At 40.1% G+C, this 12,744-nt stretch overlaps 1 protein-coding gene across 6 annotated transcripts in view; it reads right to left on the reverse strand.

The window, feature by feature from the left end:
• TANGO6 (transport and golgi organization 6 homolog) overlaps window positions 1-12,744 on the reverse strand; it is a 127,953-nt gene that overhangs the window by 81,815 nt on the left and 33,394 nt on the right. For all 6 annotated transcript variants that reach the window (XM_074401509.1, XM_074401499.1, XM_074401490.1 and 3 more), the window contains 3 exons: window positions 11,574-11,710; window positions 9,194-9,356; window positions 7,076-7,158 (listed from right to left, as the gene is read on the reverse strand). In XM_074401509.1, coding sequence (XP_074257610.1) covers window positions 7,076-7,158; window positions 9,194-9,356; window positions 11,574-11,710 — 383 coding nt within the window. The remainder of the gene's footprint in view (window positions 1-7,075; window positions 7,159-9,193; window positions 9,357-11,573; window positions 11,711-12,744) is intronic.

Genomic DNA, 12,744 nt, shown 5'->3' on the forward strand with positions numbered 1-12,744 from the left:
CTAGAGGGTAACTCCCTTGCTAGAAAGAAATTATCTATTTGCTTTTTTTTCCTCCCTCTAAGTTTACTGACTTCCAAGGCATACTCTAAGGGGTTTGCACCAAAATTTAGTCACAATTAGTCTTACCCCCTATCCTGCCAGTACTTTCAAGTCTTTCCAACATTTCAAGTCCAACCACCTAGCAGTTTTTCATCATGCTATTTCTTGGAGGGGATATAGTCTTTCTGAAAGTTAGTGGGCCACTGTTCTCTAATTTAGAACATCATCCTTCTAGACTGCACTAATAATTTATCTCTCCATAATGTGAAAAGTCTTTGCCTACTAATATTCAGAACAGGATAGAAGATCCCTCTTTTTAGGAGTCTATTCATGAGGTTTTAATAAAAACAGCATGATAGTCACATAGTCACCATGTCATCTTTTAGTCTCTTAGTAATTTGATTCCATATTTGTGTGTCAGGTCAACCCTTAAAGGGTAGACTCCATTTTTAAAAACAGTGAAATTAAATAAAAAGGGTAGGAAACATTACACTTTAGAAATAAAGTCAGTGAGGTCGGGCACAGTGGCTCATGCCTCTAATCCCAGCACTTCGGCAGGCCAAGGCAGGCAGATCGCATGAGGTCAGGAGTTTGAGACCAGCCTGGCAAACATGGTGAAACCCTGTCCCTTCTAAAAATATAAAAATTAGCTGTGCATGGTGGTAGGTGCCTGTAATCCCAGATACTCGGGAGGCTGACGCAGGAGAACTGCTTGAACCCGAGAAGTGGAGGTTGCAGTGAGCCGAGATCATGCCACCACTGCACTCCAGCCTGGGCAACAGAGCGAGACTCTGTCTCAAAATAATAATAATAATAATAATAGGCCGGGAGCGGTGGTTCAAGCCTGTAATCCCAGCACTTTGGGAGGCCGAGGCGGATGGATCACAAAGTCAAGAGATCGAGACCATCCTGGTCAATATGGTGAAACCCCGTCTCTACTAAAAATACAAAAACTAGCTGGACATGGTGGCGCATGCCTGTAATCTCAGCTACTTGGGAGGCTGAGGCAGGATAATTGCCTGAACCCAGGAGGCAGAGGTTGCGGTGAGCCGAGATAGCACCATTGCACTCCAGCCTGGGTAATAAGAGCGAAACTCTGTCTCAAAATAATAATAATAATAATAATAATAATAATAATAATAATAAGGCTGGGTGCGGTGGCTCAAGCTTGTAATCCCAGCACTTTGGGAGGCCGAGGCGGGTGGATCACAAGGTCAAGAGATCGAGACCATCCTGGTCAACATGGTGAAACCCCGTTTCTACTAAAAATCCAAAAAATGAGCTGGGCATGGTGGCACATGCCTGTAATCCCAGCTACTCAGGAGGCTGAGGCAGGAGAATTGCCTGAACCCAGGAGGCGGAAGTTGCGGTGAGCCAAGATCGCGCCATTGCACTCCAGCCTGGGTAACAAGAGCGAAACTCTGCCTCAAAAAAAAAAAAAAAAAATAATAATAATAATAATAAAGTGAGTGCTATGGAGAATGAGTTTGCATTTTCTATCTATGAATCTATTAATACCACATAGAAAGCTCAAAGCAAAACAAAAGCATCTGCCTTCTTATCTGAAAGAATGTGATTCACTTTATACCCTCATATACTGCTGATGGAAATGTAAAACGGTGCGGTCACATTGGACAACAGTCTAGAAGTGCCTCAAACAGTTAAACACAGAGTTACTATGTAATCCAGCAATTCTTTCCTAGGTATATACTCAAGAGAAAGGAAAACATAAATATATACAATAATTTATACATGAATGTCCACAGCAGCATTATTCATAATAGCCAAAACGTTATTGTGGCTATTACAGAAGCAACCTAAATGTCAATTCACTGATTACTAGATAAATAAAATGAGACATGTTAATACAAGACAATACCATTTGGCAATGAAAAGAAATTAAGTATGGCTCCATGTTATAATACGCTAAGTGAAAGAAGACAATTACAAAAAAAAACCATATATTCTATAATTCCATTTATATGAAACATACAGAATAGGCAAATCTTGAGAGAGAGAATATAGATTAATGGTTGTCTATGTATAGGGGATGGGTGATTGGTGGTGGAGAGATTTGGGAGTGATGGCTAAGTGTTGTAGAGATTTCTTTTTGTTTTTATTTTTTGTGAGATGGAGTTTCACTCTTGTCACCCAGGCTGGAGAATAGTGGTGGGATCTTGGCTCACTGCAACCTCCGCTTCCCAGGTTCTCCTGCCTCAGCCTCCCCAGTAGCTGGGATTACAGGTGTGTGCCACCATGTCCAGCTAATTTTTGTATTTTTAGTAGAGACAGGATTTCGTCATGTTGGCCAGGCTGGTCTGAAACTCCTGACCTCAAGTGATCCTCCTGCTTTGGCCTCCCAAAGTGCTGGGATTACAGGCGTGAGCCACCGTGCCTGGCTGGGGTTTTTTTTTGGGGGAATGAAAAGTCCTAAAGTTGATCACAATGATAGTTGTACAAATCTATGAATATATGTAAAAGCCACTGATCTATACTCTTTATTTTTATTATTTTTTGAGAGAGAGAGAGAGAGACTCTCTGTCACCTTGCTGGAGCACAGTGGTGTGATCTTGACTGACTGCAACCTCTGCCTCCTGGGTTCAAGTGATTTTCCTCCTTTAGCCTCCTGAGTAGCTGGGATTACAGGCATGTGCCACCATGCCTGGCTAATTTTTGTATTTTTAGTAGAGATAGGGTTTCACCATGTTGGTCTGGCTGGTTTTGAACCCCTGACCTCCTGATCTGCCCATGTTGGCCTCCCAAACTGCTGGGATTATAGGTGTTAGCCACCACGCCCGGCCTCAATAAAGTAATTTTTTAAAATTACATTTAAATTTCCATCAAGGGATGAACAGATAAGCAAAATGTGAACTATTCATACAATGAAATAGTATTTTGCAATAAAGGCAGCAAGAAACTGGTATTTCCAACAACATGGATGAGACTTAAAAATATGATAGTGTTTTTAAGTGGCTCACGCCTGTAATCCCATCACTTTGGGAGGCTGAGACGTGTGGATCACGAGGTCAGGAGTTTGAGACCAACCTGGCCAATATGGTGAAAACCCCCTCTACTAAAAATACAATGTAATTAGCTAGGTATGGTGGCATGCGCCTGTAATCCCAGCTACTCAGGAGGCTGAAGCAGAAGAATCACTTGAACCCAGGAGGTGGAAGTTGCAGTGAGCCGAGATTGTGCCATTGCCCTCCAGCCTGGGTGACAGAGCAAGACTCCTTCTCAATAACAACAACAACAAAACACTATGGTAAGTGACTGAAGCTAGACACAAAAGAACACATATTGCATAATTCCCTTATATGAAATATCCACAAAAAGGCAAATCTATAGAGATAGAGAATGAATTAACGGTTGCCTGGAGCTAGGGGTAGGTCAGGGAGCAATTACAAATGGCACAAGGGATCTTTTGACGAAGGAAATTTTCTAAAATTATATATTGGTGACGGTTTCACAAATCTGTAAATTTACTAAAATTCACTGAACTATATATTTAAAATAAATGATTTTATGGTATTTAAAGTATACTTCAATAAACCAGTTTTATTGGGGAAAAAAAAAAAAAAAAAAAAGACTTGGTATGGTGGCTAACACGTGTAATCCCAGCACTTTGGCGGCCGAGGCGGGCAGATCACAAGATCAGGAGATTGAGACCATCCTGGCTAACACAGTGAAATCCCATCTCTACTAAAAATACCAAAAATTAGCTGGGCATGGTGGCACGTGCCTATAGTCCCAGCTGCTCAGGAGGCTGAGGCAGGAGAAGTGCTTGAACCCAGGAGGCAGAGGTTGCAGTGAGTTGAGATCGTGCCACTGCATTCCAGCCTGGGCGACAGAGTGAGATTCCATCTCAACAACAACAACAAAAAAACAAAAAACTGACTTAACTCTAAACATGATTAAAGAGGCAAATAACCCAGTTTTTAAAATAGGCAAATACTTGAATCAGTAATTTACAGAAGAAAAAATATGAACCCACCAAAAACACAAAAATTATGTTCAACCTCACCGGTAATAAGAGAAATGCTAATTAAAATCAAAATGTACCCAAGAGAAATTTGGCGGAAATTCCCTGGAAACAACTCAAATGTCTGTCAATAAAACAACAAGCAAGTAGTAATACAGGCATACGATGGAATAAAATCTAACAGTGAAAATGAATGAATTATAGTTATATATATTATGATGACATTCAGATAAAATTAAAAATCATTAGCCTGGGTAACATTGTGAGGCTACATCTATACAAAAAAAATTTTTTTTAATTAGCTGTGTGTGCCAATAATTCCAGCTACTTGGGAGGCCGAGGCAGGAAGATTGCTTGAGCCCAGGAGTTCAAGGCTACAGTGAGCCATGATTGCACCACTGCATTCCAGCCTCAGCAGCAGAGCAAGACCCCATCTCAAAAATAGAATACGATAAGCCGGGTGCGGTGGCTCATGCCTGTAACTTCAGCACTTTGGGAGGCCAAAGTGGGTGGATTATTTGAGGTCTGGAGTTCAAGACCAGACTGACCAGCAGGGTGAAACCCCATCTCTAGTAAATATACAAAAATTAGATGGGCATGTGGTAGATGCCTGTAATCCCAGCTACTTGAGGGGCTGAGGTAGGAGAATTGCTTGAACCCATGAGGCAGAGGTTGCAGTGAGCTGAAATCGTGCCACTGCACTCCAGCCTGGTTGACAGAGTGAGACTCCAACTCAAAAGAAAAATAAAACAGAATAAAATAATGTACAATACTACGCTTAAGGATATTACATGAATAAATACAAATTCAAGATCATGGTTTTCTTTGGGTGGGGAGGAAGGTAGATGTGATCACGGATGGGCAGATAGAGGATTTCAATAGAATTGGTAATGATTAACTTCTTAAGTTGGGTGTTGGGTGCATGAGTGTTTTATTTTTCATAATTGTTTTGAATGTTTGAACCATTTCATAAAAAACTAAATTTTTGGGTCGGGTGCAATGGCTCATGTCTGTAATCCCAGCACTTTGGGAAGCTCAGGTGGGAAGACTGCTTGAGGCCAGTAAGTTTGAGGCTGCAGTGAGCTACTGTACTATTGTACTCAAGCCTATGCAACAAAGCGAGACACTGTCTCAAGAAAACTTTTTTTAAACCTAACTAAAATTTAAAAATTTATTCAAACTTCTTTTTTTCTTTTGAGATGAAGTATCGATCTGTCACCCAGGCTGGAGTACAGTTGCGATTCTCTTGCCTCAGCCTCCTGAATAGCTGGGATTATCGCTATTTGGCTATTATGAATAATGCTACTACAAATTCATGTACAGGTTTTTGCATGAAGATATTTTTATTTCCCTTGGGTATATACCTAGAAGTGGAATTGCTGGGTCATATGAGAACTCCATGTTTACATTTTTGAAGAAGTCTCAACTATTTTCCAAAGCAGCTGTACCTTTTATATGAAATATAATTTTAAAAGCTGCTTTCTAATGTACATGTTTTCAATAGTAAAATATTATTGTACATTTATTAAAATAAACCTAATTTATTTATTATTTTTATTTTTTATAGAGATCGGGCCACACTATATTGACCTGGCTGGTCTTGAACTTCTAACCTCAAGTAATCCTCCTGCTTTGGTCTCTGAAAGTGCTGGAATTAAAGGCATAAGCCACCACACTGGGCCTAAAATAAACTTCAAAGAATATTTAGGCCAATTCCATGTAGCCACAATACAATAAGCTTCATTTTTTTCCAAAAGCATATACCATATATATTTATAAGACTGTGATAAAAGAACATAAAATTTAGATTCTTAGTTTTCTTTTTTTTTTTTTTTTTTTTTGAGACGGAGTTTCACTCTTGTTACCCAGGCTGGAGTGCAATGGCGCGATCTCGGCTCACCGCAACCTTTGCCTCCTGGGTTCAGGCAATTCTCCTGCTTCAGCCTCCTAAGTAGCTGGGATTACAGGCACACGCCACCATGCCCAGCTAATTTTTTTTGTATTTTTAGTAGAGACGGGGTTTCACCATGTTGACCGGGATGGTCTCGATCTCTTGACCTCGTGATCCACCCGTCTCGGCCTCCCAAAGTGCTGGGATTACAAGCTTGAGCCACTGCGCCCGGCCTAGATTTTTAGTTTTCATTCATTTTTTTTTTTCTCCCTATGAATGGGAAAGCAAGTTTTCGTTCTTGTTATATATTTAGGTAGTCATCTGCAGGAATCATTTATTCAGACTTAATTCATTATGACAGTGATTACTATCAAAAGTTATAAAGTAGATTCAATTGTCATATACTTTTAGGAAGGCTACATTATTGAAAACGCTCCTGTTAATTTCTTTTTATTTGTTTGGAGAAAGAGTCTCGCTCTATCCCCCAGGCTGGAGTGCAGTGGCATGGTATCAGCTCACTGCAACCACCGCCTACCAGGTAAAAGCAGGGAGCTTTTACCTCAGCCTCCCAAGTAGCTGGGATTATAGGCACACACCACCACACCCAGCTAATTTTTGTATTTTTAGTAGAGATAGAGTTTCACCATGTTGGCCAGGCTGTTGGCCAGGCTGGTCTTGAACTCCTGGTCTCAGGTGATCCACCCTCCTTGGCCTCCAAAAGTGCTGGGATTATAGGTGTGAGCCACCATGGCCGGCCCCATGTCAATTTCTTCAAAAGACATGCTTAGAGAATCTAAACTGTTTCAACATTTAGAATAAATGATGTAATTAACAGGGTTTCAAAAATATATCAGTTTTTTTCACTTAAAAAGGTCAGTTTCTTGTTTTCAAAGTGAAAAGATTCTGACAGCTTGGAGCTTTAGATTAGTCATTCCAATGCCTGAAGTGCTAACTAAAAGGCAAAATTATTTTAAAAGGCTGGGAGCAGTGGCTCATGTCTATAATCCCAGCATTTTGGGAAGCTGAGGTGGGAAAATTACTTGAGGCCAGGAGTTCAAGACCAACCTGGGCAATGTGGCGAGACTCCTATCTCTACAAAAAAAGAAAAAGTTTAAACAATTTTAAAATGAGAAATAAAAACATTAGTTATTCAGATTACCAACCTTAAACACATCCTCAATGCATCTACAAAGTTCTTCTTCTGTCACCAAAATAGTTCCTGGTACCCTGTAACTCTCTGGAATCTCTAGAGAAAAAAACACAAAAATTACCCATATTTAGTGCCTCACTGAATAGAACATACTAAACCTAAAGAAGAAAGTTTTACTAGAAAGATGGCTCAGTGAATAACAGCTAAGATCAGAAAACTGACATGATTACCATTGAACAATATACCATTCATATACATTTCATGGAATCTACGATGCCACTGATTATAAACATGTATTGTTATTTTATTTAAAAAATTATTTAAAAACCAACATTGCCAATTAACCTATACCACATTATCACTTAGAATTTTCATTTTAAACTTACTAAATGAAAAATTGGGGATTGGATGAAATAAAAATGGCAGAGTTAACAGTTGTATCCAGGTGTTAGGTACATAGGAGTTCATTATATATTCTCTATAAGCATATATTTGAAAATTTTCCTTCAAAAAGTTTTGAAATAGTTTTATTTATTTATTTATTTGAGACAGGGTCTTCCTCTGTCACCCGGGCTCTGGAGTGGAACTGTAGGATTATGGCTCATTACAGCCTCAACCTCCTGGGCTCAAGTGATCCTCCCACTTCAGCTTCCCAAGTAGCTGGGAATACAGGCATGCACCACCATGCCCGGCTAATTTTTTACATTTTTTCTAAAGATAGGGTCTCATTATGTTACCCAGCCTGGCCTCAAACTTCTGGGCTCAAGTGATCCTCCCACCTCAGCAATCGCACCACTTTGGGAGGCTGAGGCAGGAAGATTGCTTGAATCCAGGAGTTTCAGACCACCCTGGACAACATAGGAAGACCCCATCTCTATAAAAAATAAAAATTATGCTGTAACAGACTACCTGAGACTGGATTAAATAAATAAATAAAAATTAAAATTAAAGAAAGTTTTATAAGTATTGTAAGAAGTCTATTTATTTAGACATAGTTTTTTTTTTTTTTTTTTGAGATGGAGTTTCGCTCTTGTTACCCAGGCTGGAGTGCAATGGCGTGATCTCGGCTCACCGCAACCTCCGCCTCCTGGGCTCAGGCAATTCTCCTGCCTCAGCCTCCTAAGTAGCTGGGATTACAGGCACGCGCCACCATGCCCAGCTAGTTTTTTGAATTTTTAGTAGAGATGGGGTTTCACCATGTTGACCAGGATGGTCTTGATCTCTTGACCTCGTGATCCACCCGCCTCGGCCTCCCAAAGTGCTGGGATTACAGGCTTGAGCCACTGTGCCCGGCCGACATAGTTTTATTACAGATTATTATTATTATTATTTTGAGCAAAGGTCTCACTCTGTTGCCCAGGCTAAAGTACAGAGGCATGATTATGGCTCACTGCAGCCTTGACCTCCAGGCTCAAGTGATCCTCCCACCTCAGCCTCCCAAATAGCTGGTGTTACAGGTGCTTGCCACCATGCCTGACTAATTTTTATATTGTTTTTTGGTAAAGATGGGGTTTTGCCACGTTGCCCAGGCTGGTCTCGAACTCCTGGTATCAAGGAATCTGCCTGCCTAAGCCTCCCAAAGTGCTGAGATTACAAGCATGAGCAACTGCACCCAGCCATGATTCTTGATTGAATTCTGGATTAAAAAAAAAAAAGTAGCTATAAAAGAAATTATTGAAACAATTAGAGAAGTTTGAACGGAATTTGTATATTAGATCACAGCATATTGTATCAGTGTTAAATTTCCTGAGTGTGATAATTGTATTATGGTTATGCAGGAGACTGACATTTTTCTTTGCAGATGCATACTAAAGTATTTAGGGATGAAGTGCTGTGCTCTCTGCAACTAAATCTCAAATGCTTCAGAAAAAAATAAGTTTATATGTGTAGAAAGAGAGAAAGATAAAACAAATGTGGCCAAAATGTAAATAGTTATTCAGTCTAGGTGATCTGTATATGGGTAGTTCAATACATAATTTTGAAACTTATAATGAATTTCTTAAACTAGAAAGTCTAGGGGAGGGGAAGGAAAACTAAAGACACTGAAACAACACAAATTTAAATCATTTAAACACAAAATACTGAAGAAGGTCCTTTAGAGGCACACCCATGACCACACTTCCTCCTTTACCTGCTGTGTTCAAACATCGATGAAGAGGAGCTAACACTGGCTGGAGCAAATACTTTGCTGCCAATTGTGGGTGTTCTCTTGACAAAGTTATAAAGGTAGTGGTGGCAACTCTCTGAAATTGTCGTGCTGTCAATTTATCTTGAAAGTGAAATAAATCCAGAACCTACAAAAAAAACTACAAGAAGTAAATACCAGTTCTTTGCACGGAATAACTAAAAAGAAAAAGCGGGAATTTCTCTAAGCCAAAAAAGAAACTTACTTCAATAACACTGATTCAACAGAATTGTTTTCTTAGTTTAACATATCCAGTAACAAAGGTATGAGAGCTGAACAGGAGGTGTTTTTATTTTTAATTAAAAAAAGTTTTTGCTCTCCCCTCATACTTGCAGTGTTTTTATTAAATAATTTTATCAAAATTATAAAATACGGGCTCACTTTAGGCATATTCTTAGGGACTATTAAGAAAACTCCTTCTGCATTTTTCATCTATAGATTAGCAAAGATCAAAAAGCTTTATAACACATTGTGTGGGTAAAAATGTGTGAAAAGAGGTACATAAAGCATATCAAGCAAAAATTTAAATGCATATAACCTTCGAATCAACAATTTAAATTCTAGGAATTTTTCCTATGGTAATACTGGTAGGTATGTACAAAGATATGGATATTAACCGTAGTGCAATTTGTAAGAGAAAAAGAATGGAAGCAACTCAAATGTCCATTAACAGCAGGCTGGTTAAATAAATTATAGTACATTAATATGATGAAATACCATGTATCCATGAAAATGAATGAAATAATCTCCAAGGTACACTATTTTTTTTTTTCAGATGGAGTCTCACTCCTTCACCTAGGCTGGAATGCACTGGTGTGATCTCAGCTTACTCAACCTCTGCCTCCCGGGTTCAAGCAATTCTTCTCTCTCAGCTTCCCAAGTAGCTAGGACTACAGGCACATGACACTACGCCTAGCCAATTTTTGTATTTTTAGTAGAGACAGGGTTTCTCAATGTTGGCCAAGCTGGTCTCGAACTCTTGACTTCAAGTGTTCTGCCCACCTGGGCCTCCTAAAGTGCTAGGATTATAGGTGTGAGCCATTGCGCCTGGCCAAAGCACACTAGCAGTGAAGAAAAGCAAACTGAAAGAAGGCATGCTGTATGTTATCATTTAGATAAGAATTAGCATTAATTTTATCATTATATGTGTATATGTTAATGTATGTGTGTATTAACATGTATTTGCATACACACACATTAATATATACACATATGATGGTATATGCATAATACACAGAGTATCTCTGGAAAATAAACAAGAAATTCTTTTTTTTTTTTTTTTGAGACAGAGTTTCGCTCTTGTTACTCAGGCTGGAGTGCAATGGCGCGATCTCGGCTCACCGCAACCTCCGCCTCCTGGGTTCAGGCAATTCTCCTGCCTCAGCCTCCTGAGTAGCCGGGATTACAGGCACGCACCACCATGCCCAGCTAATTTTTTTTTGTATTTTTAGTAGAGACGGGGTTTCACCATGTTGACCAGGATGGTCTCGATCTCTTGACCTCGTGATCCACCCGCCTCGGCCTCCCAAAGTGCTGGGATTACAGGCTTGAGCCACCGCGCCCAGCCAACAAGAAATTCTTAACAGGTGACTACCTCTGAGGGACTAGAGAACAGGAATGGAAGGGAGACTGACTTTTCGGTTTACTCTTTTATGCTTTTTAAATTGTTTGCCATGTTAATTTACCTTGTTTATTTAACATCCACTTTTTAAAACTAATTAAAAACACATAGAAAAGATAATGAACAAGATGAAACTTGAGTTTTGTATTCTAGCTCTGAGAGCAAGCTGGGCCAATCATTCAATCATTCAAGAGTGATGAAGCATTCTTTTTTTTTTTTTTTTTTTTGAGACAGAGTCTCAGTCTGTCACCCAGGCTGGAGTGCAGCGGTGCAATCTCAGCTCATGGCAACCTCCACCTTCCAGGTGATCAAGCAATTCTCCTGCCTCAGCCTCCTGAGTAGCTGGCATCACAGACAGGTGCCGCCATCCCCGGATAATTTTTTGTATTTTTAGTAGAGATGGAGTTTCGCCATATTGGTCAGGGTGGTCTAACTTCTGAGCTGGTGATCCACCCACCTCGGCCTTCCAAAGTGCTGGGATTATAGGCGTAAGCCACCACATCCGGCCAGTGAATCATTCTTAAACTGAACAATTATGTCAGTCTCTTCCACAGGATTTGATTCATTTATTAAGAAAGCTCCTCACTAAACAATAAACTTAAATATTATACTGCTTTTACCTCAATATTAGAGAAACATTAAAAGTCCTCTTTCTGTACATAAGCAGATAACTGTCAAAGGGTGAACAGAAACAAAATGACTTACCTGAGGGCAGATGTCCTTGTAGTAACTCTCTGGTGAAAGAGACTGCTGGAGACAAGAGGCCAAAATCTTTGCGATCAGGTCACACTTCTTCCAGTCAGCAGCCATCGCCTCAGCATCGCTTCCACCAGCTGCCCCCGCTGGCACAATGGAGAGAGATGTCAGAAGCTCAAAGCAGTTTCCCACAGAAGGTTCCATATAACAAACTTGTCTTAAAATTTAGGATAAAATGCATGTATCTTCTCTATTGAAAATAGTTTTCTTTTTCTATAATATAATCTACCCCTCTATACTTTCCTTTTTATGTTTTTTATTTCTTATTTATTTATTTTGAGTCAGAGTCTCCCTGTTGCCCAGGCTAGAGTGCAGTGGCATGATCTCAGCTCTCTGCAACCTCTGCCTTCCAGGTTCAAGCGATTCTCTTGCCTCAGCCTCCCAAGTAGCTGGGATTACAGGCACACACCACCATGCTCAGCTAATTTTTTTTTTTAATTTTTAGTAGAGACGGGGTTTCGCCATGTTGGCCAGGCTGGTCAACTTCTGACCTCAGGTGATCTGCCTGCCTTGGCCTCCAAAGTGCTAGGATTACAGGCATGAGCCACCATGCCCGGCCTATATTTTCCTTTTGATGCTAGTTTCTGGGAAATTCAGAGAAAAACTAGAACTTAGTCACTATAATGGTATTATTCATATAAATGGAATACTAGCTTCACTATGTTTATTACTATTATTATTATTCTCTTTTTTTTTTTTTTTTTTTTGAGACGGAGTTTCGCTCTTGTTACCCAGGCTGGAGTGCAATGGCGCGATCTCGGCTCACCGCAACCTCCGCCTCCTGGGTTCAGGCAATTCTCCTGCCTCAGCCTCCTAAGTAGCTGGGATTACAGGCATGTGCCACCACGCCCAGCTAGTTTTTTGTATTTTTAGTAGAGACGGGGTTTCACCATGTTGACCAGGATGGTCTCGATCTCTCGACCTCGTGATCCACCCGCCTCGGCCTCCCAAAGTGCTGGGATTACAGGCTTGAGCCACCGCGCCCGGCCTTATTCTGTCTCTTTATATATATCATTTAATTTAAACTGTCTTAAACCACAGCCATAGAGTGACAGGGACCAGAATTACTTTACCATCTTAAGCAATTATAAAATTGGACAAAATATATAAAGAATGGTTT

This window comes from Saimiri boliviensis, chromosome 1 (genome assembly GCF_048565385.1).
Source record: "Saimiri boliviensis isolate mSaiBol1 chromosome 1, mSaiBol1.pri, whole genome shotgun sequence".
NCBI classification, from domain to species: domain Eukaryota; kingdom Metazoa; phylum Chordata; class Mammalia; order Primates; family Cebidae; genus Saimiri; species Saimiri boliviensis.